At 37.0% G+C, this 23481-nt stretch overlaps 1 protein-coding gene across 1 annotated transcript in view; it reads left to right on the forward strand.

Moving 5' to 3' along the window:
• LOC123549144 (26S proteasome non-ATPase regulatory subunit 7-like) overlaps positions 1–23095 on the forward strand; it is a 42218-nt gene extending 19123 nt beyond the window's left edge. The window contains 6 exon segments of the mRNA XM_045336988.2: positions 1409–1506; positions 7634–7714; positions 13566–13657; positions 22558–22574; positions 22577–22681; positions 22684–23095. Of these exon segments, the coding sequence (XP_045192923.2) occupies positions 1409–1506; positions 7634–7714; positions 13566–13657; positions 22558–22574; positions 22577–22681; positions 22684–23006 (716 nt within the window). The 3' untranslated portion in view covers positions 23007–23095.
• The last annotated feature ends 386 nt before the right edge of the window (positions 23096–23481 follow it).

Below are 23481 nucleotides of genomic sequence, written 5' to 3' on the forward strand. Positions count from 1 at the left end.
CGTTACATGACTGAAATACTGTTGAAAAACGGCGTTAAAACCAAAACGAAACAAACAAACATGCATCCGATATGAAATTCAGGCGTTGAAAAATCTTGACGTTTCAGGCTGAAACATCAAGATTTTTCGACGCCTGGACTGTTTGAAAGGAGTGTAATCTTGTCTGAAGTTAGTATGATAAAATTTTTGGGTCAAATTTACAACGAATGTAAGGCCTGAAGAGTATTCCCCAGTATTTCCTGCCGTCCCGGGAAATACAAGTATTTCCCGTCTTTTTGCCAACCCTGTTTTCAGGTACCACTAACTTAACGGGGAATAAAAACAAGTATGTAATAAAGAAATTTATGGGCTTCGTCCTCCCTTCCTTTCGTCCGTCACACTTTGTGTCCAGTTCATAACTCTGCCATCCTTAAAGGGATTTTGAAATAACTTGGCATAAATGTTCCTCATAATGAGACAAGGTCAAGGCCACACTTAGAGGTCAAAGGTTAACTGGGTATATTTCGTGTCCGGTCCATAACTCTGCACTCATCAAGGGATTTTGAAAATACTTGGCACAAATGTTCCCCATAATGAGACAACATGTCATGCGCAAGACCCAGTCCCCTAGCTCCAAGGTCAAGGTTACAGAGGACAAAGATTAACAGGGTCTCATGGAGCATAATTGACATGGTTCTGCTTGGTCCCTTTTAGGGAACACGAGCTAAAATTAGAGAAAAAAACTTTGTATCATGAAGTTTGTTCTAATGGTTCTGCATTTTTGGGCTGTCACAACAAAATATAGAAAAAAAATTTAGATAACTTATTGGTCGCCAAACTTGGTCAGAAGCAAGGTCAGATGGTCATGGTTCTCTTCAAGTGAGGGGTTTAGACCCATTTGGGCCTCTTGGTTTCTAACTTACAACCTTTTATTTCTTGGACTTCAAAAAGTTGAAACTATGAATTCATATTCTTGTGAAATACTTATTTTGACCAGAACCACAAACTTTTATGCCTATGAAATAAAAAAATTTCACAGTAGTTTAAAAAATTATACCAAATGACATTACTGGTAATTCTTGCATTCTGCAACTTAGAAAAGTTGCAAATGATGATCATGAAAATGATGATTCTGTCTATGGTGGTCAGTGTTAGAGCTGTCTGTGGTGATTATGAAAGTAGAATCTCTGTGCAAAATTAACTTGCTGATTGGATATGATAAATAAATAAATAGACATTGAGTTCTTTTGTTGGTCTGATTATGGTTGAATATTTGAATACAAAAATTGCTTTCTTTGCCATTCCTAAAAACTTATAATCAAAAAGAATAATCAGTACTTTTAAAGTTTTGTCATCATGGTTAAAATTTGTCTTTAAAAAAATGCAGCTGTGAATGAAAAATGATATTTATTCTCACTAAACCATACAGCTAGAGAGAAGATTGTCGGCTGGTACCATACTGGACCAAAACTGTGTCAGAATGATGCCACCATCAATGAACTGATGAGAAGATATTGTCCAAACTCTGTATGTTATTAATGATATATTTACTTTTAGCTCACCTGAGCACAAAGAGTTCAAGTTGAGCTAATGTGATTGCTCTGTGTCTGTCACAACCAAATTTTCTTGCTGATCTTGATAAAACTTTGTCAGAATATTTGTATGTATGAATTTGGGTAGCTGAAGTCAGAAACTAGGTTACTAGTTCAAGACATAGAACAGTCTTGTTAACACTGTAGAGCCACATTTTCCATTTGATTATTATTTTTATGCCCCCGGCATCTGCTGATGCGGGAGGCATGAGGCATATAGTGATTGTCCTGTCCGTTCGTCCGTCCGTCCGTACGAGGTTAACCAAATGGGACCGTTTCGTCTAGCATCAATACCCCTAACTAGAATGACTTGATACTAATGCAGATGTAACCTGTGACCATTCCTCATCTTCAGAGATCACCTGACCTCGGTTTGACCTTGAACTTGACCTTGTTTTGGACTTAGGTTGCTTTGTATCGACAAGGATCACACCGGGGGCATCAAGCGTTTATTGAACGCAGCTCCTTGTTTTTATCAGCATGTCTGTCTTTATGAACACGCAAGAGGTTGATCATCATAAATCTTGGTCAGAATGTTTTTCTTTATGAAATGTAAGGCATGTTAAAAACTGCTTTACCCAAGGTCATGAGTTAGGTCACGAGGTAAAACCATAGAAAAGCCTTTTTATACGCCCGTTTGAAAAATGGGACGTATTATGGGAACGCCCCTGGCGGGCGGGCGGGCGGCGTCCACAGACTTTGTCCGGAGCATATCTTCTACATGCATGAAGGGATTTTGATGAAACTTGGCACAGTTGTTCACCATCATGAGACGGAGTGTCATGCGCAAAAACCAGGTCCCTAGGTCTAAGGTCAAGGTCACACTTAGAGGTCAAAGGTCAAATTCAAGAATGACTTTGTCCGGAGCATATCTTCTTCATGCATGGAGGGATTTTGATGAAAGTTGGCACAATTGTTCATCATCATGAGACGGAGTGTCATGCGCAAGAACCAGGTCCCTAGGTCTAAGGTCAAGGTCACACTTAGAGGTCAAAGGATACAAGAAAGAAAACTTTGTCCGGAGCATATCTTCTTCATGCATAAAGGGATTTTGATATAACTTGACACAAATGTTCACCACCACGAGGCGGAGTGTCCTGCGCAAGAACCAGGTCCCTAGGTCTAAGGTCAAGGTCACACTTAGAGGTCAACGGATACAAGAATGAAAACCTTGTCCGGAGCATTTCTTCTTCATGCATAGAGGGATTTTGATATAACTTTGCACAAATGTTCACCACCACGAGGCGGAGTGTCATGCGCAAGAACCAGGTCCCTAGGTCAAAGGTCAAGGTCACACTTAGAGGCCAAAGGTCAGATACAAGAATGACTTTGTCCGAAGCATTTCTTCTTCATGCATGGAGGGATTTTGATGTAACTTGGCACAATTATACACCATCATGAGACGAAGTGTCGTGCGCAGTTCCCTTCTTTAGAATTACTTCCCTTTGTTGTTACTATAAATAGCTTATATTATAACTTTTTCATTACTAGTCGTAGGGAAAAATCGAGACCACTTTTCTGTAGTACAACATGCATGCTACATCCAATTATGAGGTGTATTTTGACCAATCTCTACCTGGTAAAGATTTTTGTGTAGACTTACAATTTTTTTTTTGGATTTTTTTTTTTTTTTTTTTTTTTTTTTTTTTTTTTTTTTTTAAGATTATCTTCCCTTAGTTGTTACTATAAATAACTTATATTGTAACTTTTTTATAATTGACCGTAGGGAAAAAACAAGACCACTTTTCTGTGGTACAACATAGATGTTACTTTCAAATTTTAGGTGTATTTTAATGTATCTCTACCTGGTAAGGAGTTTTTTTGTGGACTTAGAAAAACAAATGACTTACAATGATTACTAAACAACCACAAAATTAAAATTCCATTTGCAAATACAGGTGCTAGAGTAAAGAAATTTGCTGTGACGGGCGTATATTGTGACAGTCTGGCACTCTTGTTCACACACTGGAGACCACATTTCTATTTGATCATCATAAATCTTTGAATGTTTGCCTTTATGAAATTTAGTTAAAACTGGGTTACATTAGATCTAGAACTAAGCCATTAGGTTAAATCATAGAAAAACCTTCTTAACACTAGAGAGGTGACATTTTCAACATCTTCATAAAGCTTTGTCAGAATGGTTGATTAAAACCTAGAATAAATTTCTGATTGAGTCACTAAGAAAGGTACAAGGTCACTTGGTCAAATTCTTAATATACTTGGTAAATACCTGATATACTTGGTAAATACCTGATATACTTGGTAAATATACCTGATATACTTGGTAAATACCTGATATACCTGGTAAATACCTGATATACTTGGTAAATATACCTGATATACTTGGTAAATACCTGATATACTTGGTAAATACCTGATATACTTGGTAAATATACCTGATATACTTGGTAAATATACCTGATATACTTGGTAAATACCTGTGTGGCCCTCTTGTTATGTAAAGTTGCTTAATTATTTGAAACACTTTCACAAATGCCTTTGAAGAGTGTTTCATATAGAAATTTAGGGTCTTGTTAGAGATGGTTAAAAATCAGAAAAAGGTGTATTATACAATTTATTAAAAATTTCAGCTCAAGAGATATATTACAGTCACTCAGTCAGTACTGTAAGTAAGTAAGCTTTTAAAAAGCTTTAGCTATAGGGTTTCAGTATGGATAGGAACAGTTTCTGTGAACAAAGTATACCTTTTAATCAGTTTTCTTCAAAGTATTCTTTGGCTAACTTGCATTTGACCTGCCCAGAGACTGAGAAAACTCTACTGCTGGCTTGTATTTTACCTGCCAAGAGACAGAAAACTGCACTACTGGCTTGTATTGAACCTGCCCATAGACTGAGAAAACTGTACTGCTGGCTTGTATTGAACCTGCCCAGAGACTGAGAAAACTGTACTGCTGGCTTGTATTGAACCTGCCCAGAGACTGAGAAAACTGTACTGCTGGCTTGTATTTAACCTGCCCAGAGACTGAGAAAACTGTACTGCTGGCTTGTATTTTACCTGCCCAGAGACTGAGAAAACTGTACTGCTGGCTTGTATTGAACCTGCCCAGAGACTGAGAAAACTGTACTGCTGGCTTGTATTGAACTTGCCCAGAGACTGAGAAAACTGTACTGCTGGCTTGTATTTTACCTGCCCAGAGACTGAGAAAACTGTACTGCTGGCTTGTATTTTACCTGCCCAGAGACTGAGAAAACTGTACTGCTGGCTTGTATAGAACCTGCACAGAGACTGAGAAAACTGTGCTTCTGGCTTGTATTTTACTTTCCCTGAGACTGAGAAAACTGTACTGCTGGCTTGTATTGAACCTGCCCAAAGACTGAGAAAACTGTACTGCTGGCTTGTATTTTAACTGTCCAGAGACTGAGAAACTGTACTGCTGGCTTGTATTTTACCTGCCCAGAGACTGAGAAAACTGTACTGCTGGCTTGTATTGAACCTGTCCAGAGACTGAGAAAACTGTACTGCTGGCTTGTATTTTACCTGCCCAGAGACTGAGAAAACTGTACTGTTGGCTTGTATTTTACCTGCCCAGAGACTGAGAAAACTGTGCTTCTGGCTTGTATTTTACTTTCCCTGAGACTGAGAAAACTGTACTGCTGGCTTGTATTGAACCTGCCCAGAGACTGAGAAAACTGTACTGCTGGCTTGTATTGAACCTGCCCAGAGACTGAGAAAACTGTACTGCTGGCTTGTATTTTACCTACCCAGAGACTGAGAAAACTGTACTGCTGGCTTGTATAGAACCTGCACAGAGACTGAGAAAACTGTGCTTCTGGCTTGTATTTTACTTTCCCTGAGACTGAGAAAACTGTACTGCTGGCTTGTATTGAACCTGCCCAGAGATTGAGAAAACTGTACTGCTGGCTTGTATTGAACTTGCCCAGAGACTGAGAAAACTGTACTGCTGGCTTGTATTTTACCTGCCCAGAGACTGAGAAAACTGTACTGCTGGCTTGTATTGAACTTGCCCAGAGACTGAGAAAACTGTACTGCTGGCTTGTACTGAACCTGCCCAGAGACTGAGAAAACTGTACTGCTGGCTTGTATTGAACCTACCCAGAGACTGAGAGAGATTTATGTTTAGCTGATTTTTAGCTCGACTATTCAAAAAATAGTCTAGCTATTCTACTCACCCTGGCGTCGGCGTCACACCTTGGTTAAAGTTTTGCATGCAAGTACATATGGCTATCATTTAAAGGCATATAGATTTGGAACTTATTTTTTCTTTTTCTTTTTCTAGATCAAATACCAACCTCATTGCATCAAGTCCCATAACTCTGACATGTGTTTTTGGCAAATTATGCCTCCTTTTTGACTTAAAAAATTCTGGTTAAAATTTTGTGTGCAAGTTTCTATCTCCAAAACTAATGCAGATATTAATTTGGAACTTCACCTGTGTCTTCGGGGTTATAAAACTAGGTGATAGCATCAAGTCCCATAACTCTGACATGCAATTTGGCTAAAATATGCCCCTTTTTGGACTTAGAAAATCATGGTTAAAGTTTTGTGTGCGAGTACATATGGCTATCGTTTAAAAGCATGTTGCTTTGAAACTTATTAGCTTGACTATTCTACTCAGCCTGGCGTCGGCATCGGTGTCACACCTTGGTTAAAGTTTTGCATGCAAGTACATATGGCTTTAATTTAAAGGCATACAGCTTTGAAACTTTTGCAGGTATTGAATTGAAACTTCAAATGTGTCTTCGGAGTTATAAAACTAAGTGATTGCATCAAGTCCCATAACTCTGACCTGCATTTTGGCCAAATTATACCCCCTTTTGTACTTAGAAAATCCTGGTTAAAGTTTTGCATGCAAGTACATATAAGGCATATAGATTTGAAACTCAATTTTTCTTTTTCTAGATCAATTACCAACCTCACTGGGTCAAGTCTCATAACTCTGACATGTATTTTTGGCAAATTATGCCCCCTTTTGGACTTTCCTGGTTAAAGTTTTACATGCAAGTTGCTATCTCCAATACTAGTGCAGATATTGAATTGAAACTTCACCTGTGTCTTTGGGGTTATAAAACTAGTTGATAGCATCAAGTCCCATAACTCTGACCTGCATTTTGGCCAAATTATGCCCCCTTTTGGACTTAGAAAATCCTGGTTAAAGTTTTGCATGCAAGTACATACAGCTATAACTTAAAAGCATATAGATTTGAAACTTATTTTTTATTTTTCTAGATCAATTACCAACCTCACTGGGTCAAGTCCCATAACTCTGGCATGTATTTTGGGCAAATTATGCCCCCTTTTGGACTTTGAAAATTCTGGTTAAAGTTTTGCGTGCAAGTTACTATCTGCAGAACATATGCAGATATTAAATTGAAACTTCAGATGTGACTTCGGGGTTATAAAACCAGTTGATTGCAGCAAGTCCCATAACTCTTACATGCATTTTGGTCAAATTATGTCCCCTTTTGAACTTAAAATTTCTGGTTAAAGTTTTGCATGCAAATTACTGTCTCCAAAACTAATTGAATTGGATTGAAACTCTATAGATATTTTAACATTTTGGGTAATATTTTCGGGCTTCTGGGACAATAATTCGAATAGTCGAGCATTGGCTATCTTACGGAGAGCTCTTGTTTTTTCTTTTTCTGGGTCAACTACCAACCTCACTGGGTCAAGTCCCATAACTCTGACACGTATTTTGAGCAAATTAAGCCTCCTTTTGGACTTAGAAAATTCTGGTTAAAGTTTTGCATGCAAGTTACTATCACCAGAACTAATGCAGGTATTGAAATGAAACTTCACATGTGTCTTCGGTGTTATAAAACTAGTTGATTGCATCAAGTCCCATAACTCTGACATGTATTTTGGGCAAATTATGCACCCTTTTGGACTTAGAAAACTTCTGGTTAAAGTTTTGGTTGAAACTCTATTGATATTTTAACATTAGATTAATATTCCTGCTTCTGTGACACGGATTTGAATAGTTGAGCACTTGCTTCTTACGGACAGCTCTTGTTTGTTAAGAATGGTTTCTTCAGGAATGTCATGTGATATATTTATTTCATTTAACTCATTTTAGGTACTTGTAGTGATCGACGCAAAGCCAAAGGATCTTGGATTACCAACAGAGGCTTACATAATGGTGGAGGAGGTCCATGATGTAAGTTATAAAACCTGCGGATACCTACACCATAATTCCAACTTCCACTTTTCATATGTCTGCTTGAATAAATAAAGTTTTAAAGAGGCTTTGTCACCTGAATGGAGCATACTCTACAGTTAGTTTTGTTATCCCCCGACGAAAGTCGGAGGGATATAGTTTTGGCGTTGTCCGTCTGTCCGTCTTTCCGTTCGTCCTTCCGTCTGTCTGTCCGTCCGGAGTCATATCTAGGAAATGGTTGGGAATATTTATTTAAAACTTCATATACATGTTCACCACTATGAGTTCTTGCGGCCCGTCAAGTTTCAGTCAGATTGCCCAAGTAACACCAGAGTTATGGCCCTTAGAAGTTTCTAGTGTTAACTATATAGGGTACTATAAATATGGCAATTTCTGCATCATAACTTTTGATATATTTGACCTTGAACTATGAAACTTTAACAGAATTTAGAGCACTATAATGTGGTTGTGCACACACAATTTCATAGGGATTTCTTTTGTAACTGCAGAGTTATTGCCCTTTAATTTCTAAAAATCCACATATTTGTACATAACAAACTTGCCATTTTGCAGAATTTCATTACATTTCTTTCATTCTTTTCTGTGAACATTTATTATAAACATGTGAAGTTGCACACCCACACCTGGTTGCCCACTTGCCTTGGTCACCCGGGGTGACCCCGGGGTCAAAATTGACCCCGCCCCAGGGGTCACTAAGTCTTGATTTTACATAGGAAAATCTTTAAAAATCTTCTTCTCAAAAACCAGAATCCCTAGAGCTTAGATATTTGACTTGTAGCATTGCCTAGTGGACCTCTACTAAAGTTGTTCAGATCATGACCCCGGGGTCAAAATTGACCCCGCCCCATGGGTCACTTGATTTTACATAGGAAAATCTTCAAAATTTTCTAAAAATAAACCAGAAGGCCTAGAGCTTAGATATTTAACATGTAGCATTGCCTAGTGGACCTCTACAAAATTGGTTCAAATCTTGACCCCCCAGGGTCAAATTGACCCATCCCCAGGGGTTACTTGATTGTACATAGGGAAATCTTCATAAATTTGCTAAAAAGAAACCAGAAGGCCTAGATCTTAGATATTTGATATGTAACATTTCCTAGTAGACTTTTACAAACTTTGTTCAAATCATGACCCCCGGGGTAAAATTGGCCCCGCCCCAGGGGTTACTTGATTGTACATCGGAAAATCTTCCAAATATTTTCTAAAAATCATCAGTTTAGAAACATGTAGCTCATATTACTCTGGTGAGCGATCCAGGGTCATCATGACCCTCTTGTTTTTCATTTTTAATTTTCCATCAATATTTATAATCAACATGTGAAATTTTGTTTCCTCTGCCGTTCCCCCACACCCCCACACCCTTAAAAAATAAATATATATACATATATATATTTCCATTCCTTTTTTTTTTTTTTTTTTTTTAAATGTTCAAACCTTCAACATGTTAAGTTGTGACTGCACAAGCCTTGCCCTCAGTCATGTTCAAGATATCTTACCAGTGTTCTCATAAGGACATCTGTTTTTTTAAGTTCAAATGTACATGTTAAACAACAACACCTGGTGCCAAACCACTCAAAGACAATATTTCGTTCCAGTTAAACTTCAAGCTCATATTTCAATTAACTGCATTTAATTTTAAAAGCTAACCTTATTACAGTAAGCATATCCCATTCAAAATAAATTCTTTAGTCAGGATCAAAGTATCATACATTTATTATGTACTCTGTAATTAAACATTTGTTTTCTGTTAGATTGATTTTGACTAATGAAATTATTTGCTTCTTATTAACATCCTTAACTTTTTGCCGGATATATTTTTTTGCCATTCCTCACCGCAAACCCTTTCGGCGGGGGATACCAATTCATCGAATTTGCTTGTTTTCTATGGCAGTATATATTTATTTCATGGTTTGTTGAATGTTTAGTAATGTTTTATATGTAGAGATGGTACCAGAAAATTCAAATTGATCTTTACAGATTTAGCTCAGGTGAGTTTTTGTGATCACTCGATGTCCAGTGTTTCTCGTCTGTTTGTCAACATTTAGTTTGTGTATGCGATAGAGGCTGTATTTTTCAACTGATCTTCATGAAATTTGGTTAGAATGATAACCTTGATGAAATCTAGGCCGAGTTCTAAAATGGGTCATCTTGGGTCAAAAACTAGGTCAAATCAAAGGATTTCCTTGTGAATGCGATAGAGGCTGTATTTTTCAACTGATCTTCATGAAATTTGGTCAGAATGATAACCTTGATGAAATCTAGGCCGAATCCGAAAATGGGTCATCTGGGGCAAAAACTAGGTCACTGGGTCAAATCAAAGGAAAAACTTGAGTATGCAATAGAGGCTGTATTTTCTAATTGATCTTCCTGAAATTAAGTCAGTATTTTCCAATTGATCTTCCTGAAATTAAGTCAGAATGATAACCGAAATAAAATTTAGGCCGTGTTTGAAAATGGGTCATCTGGGGTCAAAAAGTAGGTCACTAGGTAAAATCAAAGAAAAACCTTGTGTTTGCGATAGAGTCTTTATTTTTCAACTGATCTTCATGAAATTTGGTCAGAATGATTGCATTGATAAAATCTAAGTCAGTTGCAAATATGGGTCATCTGGGGTCAAAAAGTAGGTCACTAGGTCAAATCAAAGGAAAACCTTGTGTATGCGATAGAGGCTGTATTTTTCAATTGATCTTCCTGAAATTTAGTCAGAATGATTGCCTTGATGAAATCAAGATAGAGTTTGAATATGGTCATCTGGGGTCAAAAAGTAGGTCACTAGGTTAAATCAAAGAAAAACCATGTGTATGCGATAGAGGCTGTATTTTTCAACTGATCTTCATGAAATTTTTTCAGAATGATAGCCTTGATTAAATCTGGGTCTTGTTTCAGAGTGAAATGATAGCTAAGTGCACCAATTTACTAAATATATTTATGGTTTTCCTCCTCTCCATGTAAAAATAGAAATATTTGATATTTGAAAAATGACTTTCTCAAAATATCTGAAGAGAAATTGACAACTCTTGTATTGACCGTTTTTCAATGATTTTAGGATTTCCCCAATTATAGTCTAGTATAGTATATCAAAAGTCTCTACAGCTAAATAAATTCAGTAGAGTATAGTGTAAGTTTAGTCTACTTTCAACACTGAAAGAGCCTATACTGAACTTCCTTTTGTCTTTGAATAAAGTCAAAATCCAAGACTAGCCAAAAGTCTAAAACTCATGAAACAAATCTGAGTGAAAGAGAATGACATGCTCTTTATTATAAGCTTACCAAAACCATACCAAAAATTTACCTGAAAGAAATTAGAGATTTTATAATGTAAACAAACCCCTGCACCATTTTACCATCAATATTTTCCACTCCCGAATGCACTCAATTCAGGTGATAATTGTTGATATAATTGTAAATGAGAGGCCCCAACAAAAATCTTTTTTTCAAGTTTTGTAAACAGTTTAAGTTGTAAATTAATGTTGATATCTGATAGCTTACTTTGTTAACCAGGTTTTCAACGAAAACCTGAGTTATTAGATTGGGGTATGTCGTTGGTCGGGCGGGCGGGCGGCGTCAAACTGGTGTTTCCGGTCAATAACTTTTGTTTCGGTAAAGATATTTGAATAAAACTTGGTATGTATGTAGCTTATATCAAGACAAAGGCTGGGATTGATTTTGGGGTTTCTGGGGTCAAGGTCACTGTTACTTAAAATAGAAAAAGGGTTTCCGGTCAATAACTTAACTTAGGAATGAGCTATCATGATGAAACTTGGTGTATAGAAAACTTATATAAAGTTGTAGCTGGGATTGATTTTGGGGTTTCTGGGATCAAGGTCAAGGTCATTGTCACTAAAAATAGGGTTAGGGTTAGGTTAGGGTTAGGGTTAGCATATCTTCTACATGCATGGAGGGATTTTGATGAAAGTTGGCACAATTGTTCACCATCATGAGACGGAGTGTCATGCGCAAGAACCAGGTCCCTAGGTCTGAGGTCAAGGTCACACTTAGAGGTCAAAGGATACAAGAATGAAAACTTTGTCCGGAGCATATCTTCTTCATGCATAGAGGGATTTTGATGTAACTTGGCACAATTATACACCATCATGAGACGAAGTGTCTTGCGCAGTTCCCTTCTTTAGAATTACTTCCCTTTGTTGTTACTATAAATAGCTTATATTGTAACTTTTTCATTACTAGACGTAGGGAAAAATCGAGACCACTTTTCTGTAGTACAACATGCATGTTACATCCAATTTTGAGGTGTATTTTGACCAATCTCTACCTGGTAAGGATTTCTGTGTGGACTTACAATTTTTTTTATTTTTTTTTTTTAAAGATTAACTTCCCTTAGTTGTTACTATAAATAACTTATATTGTAACTTTTTTATAATTGACCGTAGGGAAAAACCAAGACCCCTTTTCTGTGGTAAACATAGTTGTTACTTTCTAATTTTAGGTGTATTTTAAGGTATCTCTACCTGGTAAGGAGTTTTTTTGTGGACTTAGAAAAACATAAGAATTACAATGATTACTAAACAACCACAAAATTAAAATTACATCTGCAAATACAGGTGCTAGAGTAAAGAAATTTGCTGTGACAGGCGTATATTGTTCTGGCACTCTTGTTTATTCTTATGAAAAGTGTTGAAAACCTGGTTTCGTGGCATTGCCGCGTTTCTTGTTTACAACAATAAACAAGAGGGCCAAGATGGCCCTAGGTCGCTCACCTGTGTAACATGCCATAACAGTGTAAACATGTTTTACCTTGTGATTACATGTAAACAAATATTCTGACCAATTTTCAGTAAGATTGGACCAAAAAACATGGCATCTTGAGAGTAAACAAGCATTTACTTTGATTTGACCTAGTGACCTAGCTTTTTACCCCACATGACCCAGATACAAACTTGTCCAATAATTTTACACAAATGGTCCTCGTGTGACCCTCTACCAAGATTGTTCTAATTATTTTTGATTCATCAAAAAACATGGCCAATAGAGGGCGTGGTCACTTTTCCCTATATGTATATAGTGGAAACTTTATAAATCTTCTTGTTTGAAACTGCAAGCCTGATTTTAAAATAATTTTACACATGGTTCTTGTGTGACCCTCTACCAAGATTGTTCAAATTATTCCAATTCGTCAAAAAACATGGCTGCCAGGGGGCATGGTCACTTTTCTTCTCTGAATCAATAATAGTGAGAGCCTTGATATTTGGCGTGTGATATCAGATTTGTAATGTCTACCATAATTGTTCAAATTATTGCCCTAGGTTCAAAAGTGTGTTTGTCATGTATATAATATAGGCTAACATAGAAGAAACCTAACTCTGTACTTATAAAAACACACTTGAAGCCTTGTATACAGGTGAGCGCTTCTAAGGGTCAATGACCCTCTTGTTTTGTAATTTCTCATTGTTGGATATATACATTTTACATTTTAAACCAATGTTGAGAACAATAAATAACTTTGGCTAAAAGATCAAAACTTAATAACGTTTCTTATGTCGTAAAATTTCTTTAAAGGAATTTATGCATTATTTTACTTTATTTTCATGCACTACTAAACTTTCTTTCAGGGCCTCACTACAACTTATAAAATAACTGTCAGTGTAAGCCATGAGAAAAGTGTGCATGTTGTATACAAAGAGATTTAAACAAATGTAGGTCATATTTTGTCTGCTTGATCAGTTGTTGGGAAATGGACCTATTTGATCTTTCTTTCACTTTTGACCAATGTTTTATGTTGGCTTCAGTTTATCGGTCAATTCATAGTTGTTCCCCTTAGATTTTCTTGGGTAGGTACCATCTCTATTATATGTATAAATATTTTACACAGGATGGTACTCCAACATCCAAGACATTTGATCATGTACCTAGTGAGATAGGAGCCGAGGAGGCGGAGGAGGTTGGTGTAGAGCATTTGCTCAGGTATAGTAAAGCTCTTTCATAGTGCATGTATAAACATAATTGAGGATGCATATGATGGAAGATAATTTATTTATTAGTGCATGTGTTATAAATCCAGAATGGACCAGTATTTAAATTAATTGCAAAACAGAATATTAGATTTTGAGAAATATTTAAATTTGTTTAAGACTTAATTTTTTAAAAAATTAGCTTTTTGATACAATTGATCCTGCCATCGATATAAATGGAGAAATATCATTTAAGTGAACTTAAATTTAAGTTGCTTTATTTTGTTTCCCAAATGCAGTGGGAGAGACATTGATTTAGTACCGTCTGTCAGTTTGTCTAGTCTGTCCTGCCCCATTCTGTACACCAAACTTCACTAGAGTGACCATTGCCAAGCCTAGTTGTACATATCATCAGCATTTTCCGGTCTGATCATTTTCAGCAGAGTTATGGCCCTTGTTTCATCAAATTTTATGATGTTTTGGCCACTTCTTTTTTTATTGTTAGGCAGATTTCCAGCAAACCTTTCAGGAATGATTAGTGGCAAGCTCATTATGCATGTTTCGAGCATTTTCTGGTTTGATGATTTTCAGCAGAGTAATGGCCCTTAATTCAACAACAGATCTTGGATTCAATGATGAATCCATCAGATCCAATCATAAGTTCAGGAGTTATGGCCCATGATTGACCCTTGAAAGAGCCAAAATTTGTTAATTTTTACCTTGTGAGCACAATAGAAGTGACATTTTTCATTCAATTTTAACCACACTTATACACAATTTAAGTCACAATAAGATCTCGGTTCCTTTCGAAAACAGGCTAGATTCCTTCAGGGGTCCCATGAAAGGGGCAAAATTTTCTATTTTGGCCCTTTCAGCCATATATGCTTTGATTTGATACAAACTTGAACAGAATGTTTATCTTGATGATCTCTACGCAAAATTAGAAACTAGGTCATGTGGGGTCAATAAGTAGGTCATTTATCAAAAATAAAAGGAAAAGCTTGTTAAACCCTAGACGCCACATTTATTACCCTACTCATGAAACTTGGTCTGAATGGTTATCTTGTTGATTCCTATGCCAAGATCAAAACTGGGTCATATGGGGTCAAGAACTAGGTCACCCGGTCAAATCAAAGGATAAGCTTGTTAACAGTCTTGAGGCCACATTTTATACCCTATCTTTGTGAAACTTGGTCAGAATGTTCATCTTGATGATTCCTAGTCCAAGGTTGAAACTGGGTCATTTGGGGTCAAAAACTAGGTCACTCGCGCAAGTCAAAGGAAAAGCTTGTTAACACTAAAGGCCATATTTATGATCCTATCTTCATGAAACTTGGTAAGAATGTTTATCTTGATGATTCCTAGACCAAGTTCGAAACTGGGTCATGTGGGGTAATGAACTAGGTCACCCAGTCAAATCAAAGGAAAAGCTTGTTAACACTGTAGAGGCCACATTTATGACCCTATCTTCATGAAACTTGGTCAGAATGTTTATCTTGATGATTTCAAGACCAGGTTTAACAGGTGAGCGATATAGGGTCATCATGACCCTCTCGTTATCTAAACTGAACTTTGTTCAGGCCAAGCTATTAGTATAGGTGGATGGTCCTTCGTCCATCATCAAGCGTCAACATTTTTACTTAAATATCTTCTCTGAAACTACTGGTCATTATTATACAAAACTTAGTCAGTAGCATCCTTGCATGGACCTCTGTCAAATTTGTTCAAATGGATCACCTAGGCCCCTAAAAGCCAGAACTTAGAATAGAAAAACTTTTAAACAAATTATCTCATGAACTGCTTGATGAATCTTCATCAAACTTAGTCTGTAGCATCATTATAAGGTCCCCTCCAAGTTTTGTTCAAATGGGGGCACTTAGTCAGTTTTAGGGGCTGATATAGCTGAAATTAGAAATACCTTCAAACAACTTCTCATGAACCACTAGGTGGATCTTCATCAAACTTGGTCTGTAGTATAATTATAAGGTCCTCTCTCAATTTGGTAAAATGTGGGCAGTTAATCCCTTTTAGGGGCTGTGAGGGCTAAAAATAAAAATAACTTTACTTGTCGTCTCATGAATTGCTCAAGTGATCTCCATCAAACTTGGTCTGTAGCATCATTATAAGGTCCTTTCCCAAATTTATTATGCCTACCTCCAAAGAAGGAGGGGTAAATTGTTTTGCAGATGTCGGTCAGTATGTAGACCAATCGGTTTCCGGATGATAACTCAAGAACACTTGGGCCTAGGAACATGAAAGTTGATAGGGAGGTTGGTCATGACCAGCAGATGACCCCTATTGACCCGAAACAGTTAAATCGTTTCCGGACGATAACCTGAGAACCCTTGGGCCTAGGACCATGAAACTTAATAGGGAGGTTGATCATGACCAGCAGATGACCCATATCGATTTTGGGGTTAGTAGGTCAAAGTCACATTGACACAGAACAGTAGAACTTTTTTGCCAGATAACTAAAGAATGCTTTGGTTTAAGTTCACATTTGATACAGAGGTCACTTATGACTGGTAGATGACTCATAAATATTGATTTGAGGTCAGTACGTCAAATGTCCAGTGCACAGTGAACAAATAAAATCTGTTCCTTGTGCAGTTACTGAATGCATCAAGGGGGGCATTTCATGTTCTACAAGCTTTTGTTCAAATTGGGGCCATTGACACCTTTAAGGGGACACAAGAGTTAAAAGTAAAAATGCCTTTTAAAGACTTCTCCTCATGAACCGCTAGATGTAACTTCATCAGACTTGGTCTATAGCGTTATTAAGGTCCTTACCTAAATTTGTTTAAATGATGCGCATGGGTCTAGGGTCTGTTAGAGCTAAAAATAGAAATGCCTTTAAATGGCTTCATTTAATGAACCATTAGATGGATCTTCTTCAAACTTGATTTGTTACATCATTTTATAGTCCTTTACCAACTCCTTATCCTTCCTGAAGGGGAAGCATATAGTCACCACTTTGTCCGTCCCGCCAGCAATATCCTTGTCCAGAGTATTTATCGACAACCACTGGCTGGAATTTAGGCAAACTTCATAGGAAGCTTCACTGCTAAGAGGAGATGCGCATATTTTCTTCATGTTCTGGTCGGATGATTTTTCACACGCCTGCTTAGCTCAGTAGGGAGAGCGCAGATGTACGAATTGCGGGGTCGAGAGTTCGATCCCCAAATGAGGCATATGTTCAACATGACAATTTGATAGAAGACATTGTGTCTGAAATCATTTGTCCTTCACCTCTGACTCGTTTGGGGAAGTTGGCAGTTACTTGCGGAGAACACGTTTCATACTGGTACAGAATCCAGGACCACTGGTTAAGTTAACTGTCCTCTGTTCCTTAACTGAAATACTGTTGAAAAAAGGTGTTAAACCCAAAACAAACAAATAAAGTTATTGCCCTTTGACTGTTCAACAGTAGTATACTATCGTACAATTCTTTTCCGAACCAATGATTGGAATTTAGCAAAACTTCATAGGAAGCTTCTCTATCAAGAAGAGATGTGCATGTTGAGTTATTGCCCTTTGATTATTCAACATTGGTATACTATAGTACAATACCTGGCACCTGGGGCATTATATGGGCCTCTTACAAAGTTGCACACTCTCTTGCCTGTTTGAGCTTTGAAACTCAGATTAGCACTCTAGGGGTCATCATGACTCTACACATTGCTTTCAGTGTGTGATCAGTTAGACATTTCAGGTGAGTGACTTAGGCCCTCTTGTTTTATTAGCTCACCTGTCACATAGTGACAAGGTGAGCTTTTGTGATCACCCTTCGTCCGTCGTCCGTCGTCAGTGCGTGCGTCCGTGCGTGCGTGCGTCAACAATTTCGTGTCTGCACGATAGTGGTTTCATTTATGATTTTATTTTAACCAAACTTGCACACAACTTGTATCACCATAAGATCTTGGTTCCTTTCTTGAACTGGCTAGATCCCATTATGGGTTCCAGAGTTATGGCCCCTGAAAGGGCCAAAATTAGCTATTTTGACCTTGTCTGCACAATAGCAGCTTCATTTATGATTTGAATTTAATCAAACTTACACAAAACTTGTATCACCATAAGATCTTGGTTCCTTTCTTGAACCAGCCAGATCCCGTTATGGGTTCCAGAGTTATGGCCCCTGAAAGGGCCAAAATTAGCTATTTTGACCTTGTCTGCACAATAGCAGCTTCATTTATGATTTGATTTTAACCAAATTTGCACATAACTTGTATCACCATAAGATCTTGGTTCCTCTTTTGAACTGGCCAGATTCCTTTATGGGTTCCAGAGTGATGGCCCCTGAAAGGGCCAGAATTAGCTATTTTGACCTTGTCTTCACAATAGCAGCTTCATTTATGATTTGAATTGAATCAAACTTGCACAAAACTTGTGTCACCATAAGATCTGGGTTTCTTTCTTGAACCGGCCAGATCCCATAATTGGTTCCAGAGTTATGGCCCCTGAAAGGGCCAAAATTAGCTATTTTGACCTTGTCTGCACAGTAGCAGCTTCGTTTACGATTTGATTTTAACTTATCTTGCACACAACTTGTATCACCACAAGATCTTGGAGCCTTCCTTGAACTGGCTAGATTCCATTATGGATTCCAGAGTGATGGCCCCTGAAAGGGCCAGAATTAGCTATTTTGACCTTGTCTGCACAATAGCAGCTTCATTTATGATTTGAATTTAATCAAACTTGCACAAAACTTGTGTCCCCATAAGATATTGGTTCCCTTCTTGAACCGGCCAGATCTCTTAATGGGTTCCAGAGTTATGGCCCCTGAAAGGGCCAAAATTAGCTATTTTGACCTTGTCTGCACAATAGCAGCTTCATTTATTATTTGATTTTAACCAAACTTGCACACAACTTGTATCACCATAAGATCTCGATTCCTTTTTATATGCCCGAAGGGACGTATTATGTTATCGCCTCGGTGTCTGTCTGTCTGTTTGTTGGTTAGCAATTTCCCTTCCACTCTGTAACTCTTGAACCCCTTAAAGGATTTCAAAGAAACCTAACACAAATGTTCACCTCATCGAAACGACATGCAGAGCACATGTTTTAGATGGCTCACTTCAAGGTCAAGGTCACACTTAGTGGTCAAAGGTCATATGACTTTGTTTTGTTTGTATATTGCTCTGCATTTGCGTTGCATTGAGTGCTCTTGTTTTCATTTGGCAGATCCTTCTTTTATCCACTTACAATTTTTTTTTTTAAATTTTCCCTTTTATTTACTAAAATGCTTATTTTGTAATTTTTTTTCATTTCTGTAGGGGGAAAAACTGAACCCCATTTTTTGGGACAAATGGAGGACCTCCAAATTTTTTGGTGTTTTTGACATATTTACCTTGAATTTCTTTTTTCTTTTTTTTCACCCCGAGCAAGCTCAGTGGTTTTTCATCGCTCGATGTCCGCCTGTCTCCGCGTCTGTCGTGTCGCCGTGTCGTCAACTTTAGCTTTTGTATGGAAAGGCTTTTTTTTCAATAATCTAAGAAATTGGTCAGAATGAAACCTTTATGAAAACTAGCCGAGTTCAAAAATGGTTCTCGGGTCAAAAACTAGGTCACTAGGTCAAATCAAAGAAAAACCTTGTGTTTTGCGATAGAGGCTGTATTTTTCATTTAATCTTCATGAATATTGGTCAGAATGATAACCTTGATGAAATCTAGGCCGAGTTCGAAAATGGGTCATCTCGGGTCAAAAACTAGGTCACTAGGTCAAATCAAAGAAAAACCTTGTGTATGCGATAGAGGCTGTATTTTTCATTTAATCTTCATGAGTATTGGTCAGAATGATTTCTTTGATGAAATCTAGGCCGAGTTCGAAAATGGGTCATCTCGGGTCAAAAACTAGGTCACTAGGTCAAATCAAAGAAAAACCTTGTGTATGCGATAGAGGATGTATTTTTCAATTAATCTTCATGAATATTGGTCAGATTGATAACCTTGATGAAATCTAAGCCGAGTTTGAAAATGGGTCATCTCGGGACAAAAACTAGGTCACTAGGTCAAATCAAAGAAAAACCTTGTGTATGCGATAGAGGCTGTATTTTTCAATTCTTCTTCATGAATATTGATCAGAATGATAACCTTGATGAAATCTAGGCCGAGTTCGAAAATGGGTCATCTTGGGTCAAAAACTAGGTCACTAGGTCAAATCAAAGAAAAACCTTGTGTATGCGATAGAGGCTGTATTTTTCAATTGATCTTCATGAATTTTGGTCAGAATGATTGCCTTGATGAAATCTAGGCCGAGTTTGAAAATGGGTCATCTCGGGTCAAAAACTAGGTCACTAGGTCAAATCAAAGAAAAACCTTGTGTATGCGATAGAGGCGGTATTTTCAATTGATTCTTCATGAATTTTGGTCAGAATGATTACCTTGATGAAATCTAGGCCGAGTTCGAAAATGGGTCATCTCAGGTCAAAACAGGTACACTAGTCATATCACGTAAAAACCTTGTGTATGCGATAGAGGCTGTATTTTTCAATTGATCTCATGAATTTTGGTCAGAATGATTGCCTTGATGAAATTTAGACCAAGTTCGAAAATGGGTCATCTGGGTCAAAAACTAGGTCACTAGGTCAAATCAAAGAAAAACCTTGTGTATGCAATAGAGGCTGTATTTTTCAACTGATCTTCATGAAATTTAGCCAGAATGATTACCTTGATAAAATCTAGGCCGAATTCAAAAATGGGTCATCTGGGTCAAAAACTAGGTCACTAAGTCAAATCGAAGAAAAACATTGTGTATGCAATAGAGGATGTATTTTTCAATTGATCTTCATGAAATTTGGTCAGAGTGATTGCCTTGATGAAATCTAGGTCGATTTGAATATGGGTTATCTGAGGTCAAAAACTAGGTCACTAGGTCAAATTAAAGAAAAATCTTGTGTACGATAGAGACTGTTTTTTTCAATTGATTTTTATGAAATTTGGTCAGGTTGATTGCCTTAATGAAATCTAGGTCGAATTTGAATATGGGTCATCTGAGGTCAAAAAACTAGGTCACTTGGTCAAATCAAAGAAAAAACTTCTGTATGTGATAGAGGCTGTATTTTTCAGTTGATCTTCATGAATTTTGGTCAGAATGATTGCCTTGATAAAATCTAGGTCGAGTTTGAACATGGGTCATCTAGGGTCAAAAACTAGGTCATATCTAGAAAATGCTTGTTTTATCCCAAGAGACCAATTTTTTGGTCCAATCTTAATGAAAATTGGTCAGAGTATTTTTTTCCATGAATCACATCAACATTTTTTAACTGTTATGGATGTTTCTTAGGGGGGCGACCGGGGCCCATCTTGGCCCTCTTGTTTTAATTTTTTCCCTTTGCTGTTCCGCCCTTTTGGACTTGATATTTTTTCTGAGGATTTTAGGTTTATTAGCTCACCTGTCACTAGTAAAAGGTGACTTTTGTGATCCCCTTCGTCCTGCCCGCCGTCTGGGTCCCAACTTTCTTGCTAACCTAGGGGTTTCATTTGGGTTTCTTTTAAAAACCAAACTTCACAAAATTTTATCCCCTAAGATCTCGATTCCTTTCTTGAACGGCCGATCCTTTTATGGTTCCAGGTTTGGGCCCCTAAAAGGGGGCCAAATCAGCTTTTTGCCCTTGTCTGCAAAAATAGCAGCTTATTTTGTTTGATTTTTCCAAAACTGGCACACAATTTGTACACCATAAATTTGGTTCCTTCTTGAACGGGCCAACCCCATTAGGGGTTCCGATTTTGGGCCCCCTGAAAGGGCCAAAATTTAGCTATTTTGATTTTGCTGCACAATACATTCATTTTTTTTTTAATTTTTAAAAACCAAACTTGCACACAACTTTATGACTATAAATTTTGGTTTCCTTTTTTGAACTGGCCAGACCCCCTTAGGGGTTTCCAGAGAAATGGCCCTGAAAGGCCAGAATTAGCTATTTTGACCTTTCTGCACAATGCAGCTTCTTTTTTTAATTTAAATTTTAAATCAAACTCGCACAAAACTTGTGTTGCCATAAGATCTCATTTTAATTGTTGAACCGGGCCGATCCCGAATGGTTTCCAGGTTTTGCCCCTAAAAGGCTAAAATACTATTTTGACTTTGTCTGCAAAATCCCAAACTTCTTCTATTTGTTTTTAACCAAACTGCACACAATTTTACACCACAAGATCTGGTTCCTTTTTTAAATGGCCAGTTTTTTCAGGGGTTCCGAGTTTGGCCCCTTGGGGCCCAAATTGGCTTTTTTGGCTTTTCAGCCATAAGAGATTCTTTTATAGTTTTATTTGACACAAATTTCCCAAAAATATCTTCAAAAACAATAAATTTTGGATCCCATGACAACGACCCAAATTATAAAGTTATTTTATATTGTTTACCCCCCCTGATTGTATCAAAAGGGATTTATATCGTAAGTCTTATAGGACTTTTGAATTTCATTATTGTCATTAGTTGGACTGAGCCAATCAGGTAGAAACTATGGATGATTTATGTCAAATTACCTCCCTTTTTTTAAAATTTAAAATGGTAATGCCGAACTAATAAATCTATCTGAAATTTTCATTTATATCAACAGATTTTTGGGGGCAATCCTTTTTTTGTTCACCTACCTAATTTTTTTTTTTTAATTACTTCCCTTTTCTTTAAAATAAATGCTTTTTTTTTAGAAACTTTTTTTTTATTGGCCATAGGAAAAACCAAATTATTTTTTCCTGTGGACAACAGGGAGGGTACCCCCAAATTTTTAGGTTTATTTTGACATATCTGTCCCTTTTAAAATTTTTTTTTTTCTTTTTGAAAAATTTTTCTTTCCTTTGCTGTTCCTGCCCTTTTGGGACTTAGATTTTTTTTTTCTAAAGCCTTTTTGTCCCAATGCTGATAACGGTGAGCGAAAAGGGGCCATCAGGCCCTCTTGTTTTTTTTTTTCTTAAAAAAAAGGGATATAAAGGATACGACGTAGGTACCTTCTCGGAATTAAAAACAGTTGATGGACGAAGGGGTTTTCATGAACACCCCAGGATATAACATTCCCTGCAAAAGTCTCGCCCGACGTTACCCAAAAACCCACGTTTGTCTACCACTCGGACGTGTTCAACTTACTCCCTAATTTTTAATCTCCACATTTTGTGAAAGCAATGTACGTTAAAACAAACGATCAAATGTTAGTCGTATATCTTGCATCTTTAATCAGATCAATTATAGCTTTACATAACCTAATAAACAATAAAATTCAAAATCGTGATGCAGAGAAAAACGAGGGGAAAGACATGTCAAAGGAGAGTAAAGAGAAGAAAGAGAAAAAAGATGAGAAAGATCAGGGAAAGGAATCTGGTAAAGATGCTGAAAAGAAAGAAAAAGAAAAGACCAAGGACACAAAGAAAAAATGAACACAGTTATCAGATTTAATGATTATACAATTCAGTACTGGGGCACATAAAGTTAGTTTAGGTTATTTATCAAAGTTTTTTCTGAAAAATGATTAGGTAGTAGAACTGTATGTGCCATTTTTTTCATCAAATTTTAAATATGTAAGACCTTGATCCTTTTCAATTAAAAACCACGCTAAGCAAAAATGTAAATTTCATTACGTTAAACTTTTAAAAATCATTTCTTTACTAAATAACGACCACACTGTTTTAATATGGACCAAAAAACCCAAAATGCTACAGAATTGTCATTATTTTGTTTTAAAACAAATAAAGTTTTTTTCATAAAACCGACTCTCTTTTAAAACTTAGTTGTCTTTGTGTAACTCAAACATAAAAAATGTTTAATTTCAGTACTTTGGGAGTCCGTCACACTTCATGAAATGTATATTTTAAGCTGTCATTTTCAATATTGTTTTAGGTCGTAAAGTTGAAT

Source organism: Mercenaria mercenaria, chromosome 6 (assembly GCF_021730395.1).
Source record: "Mercenaria mercenaria strain notata chromosome 6, MADL_Memer_1, whole genome shotgun sequence".
In the NCBI taxonomy this organism is placed as follows: Eukaryota; Metazoa; Mollusca; class Bivalvia; order Venerida; family Veneridae; genus Mercenaria; species Mercenaria mercenaria.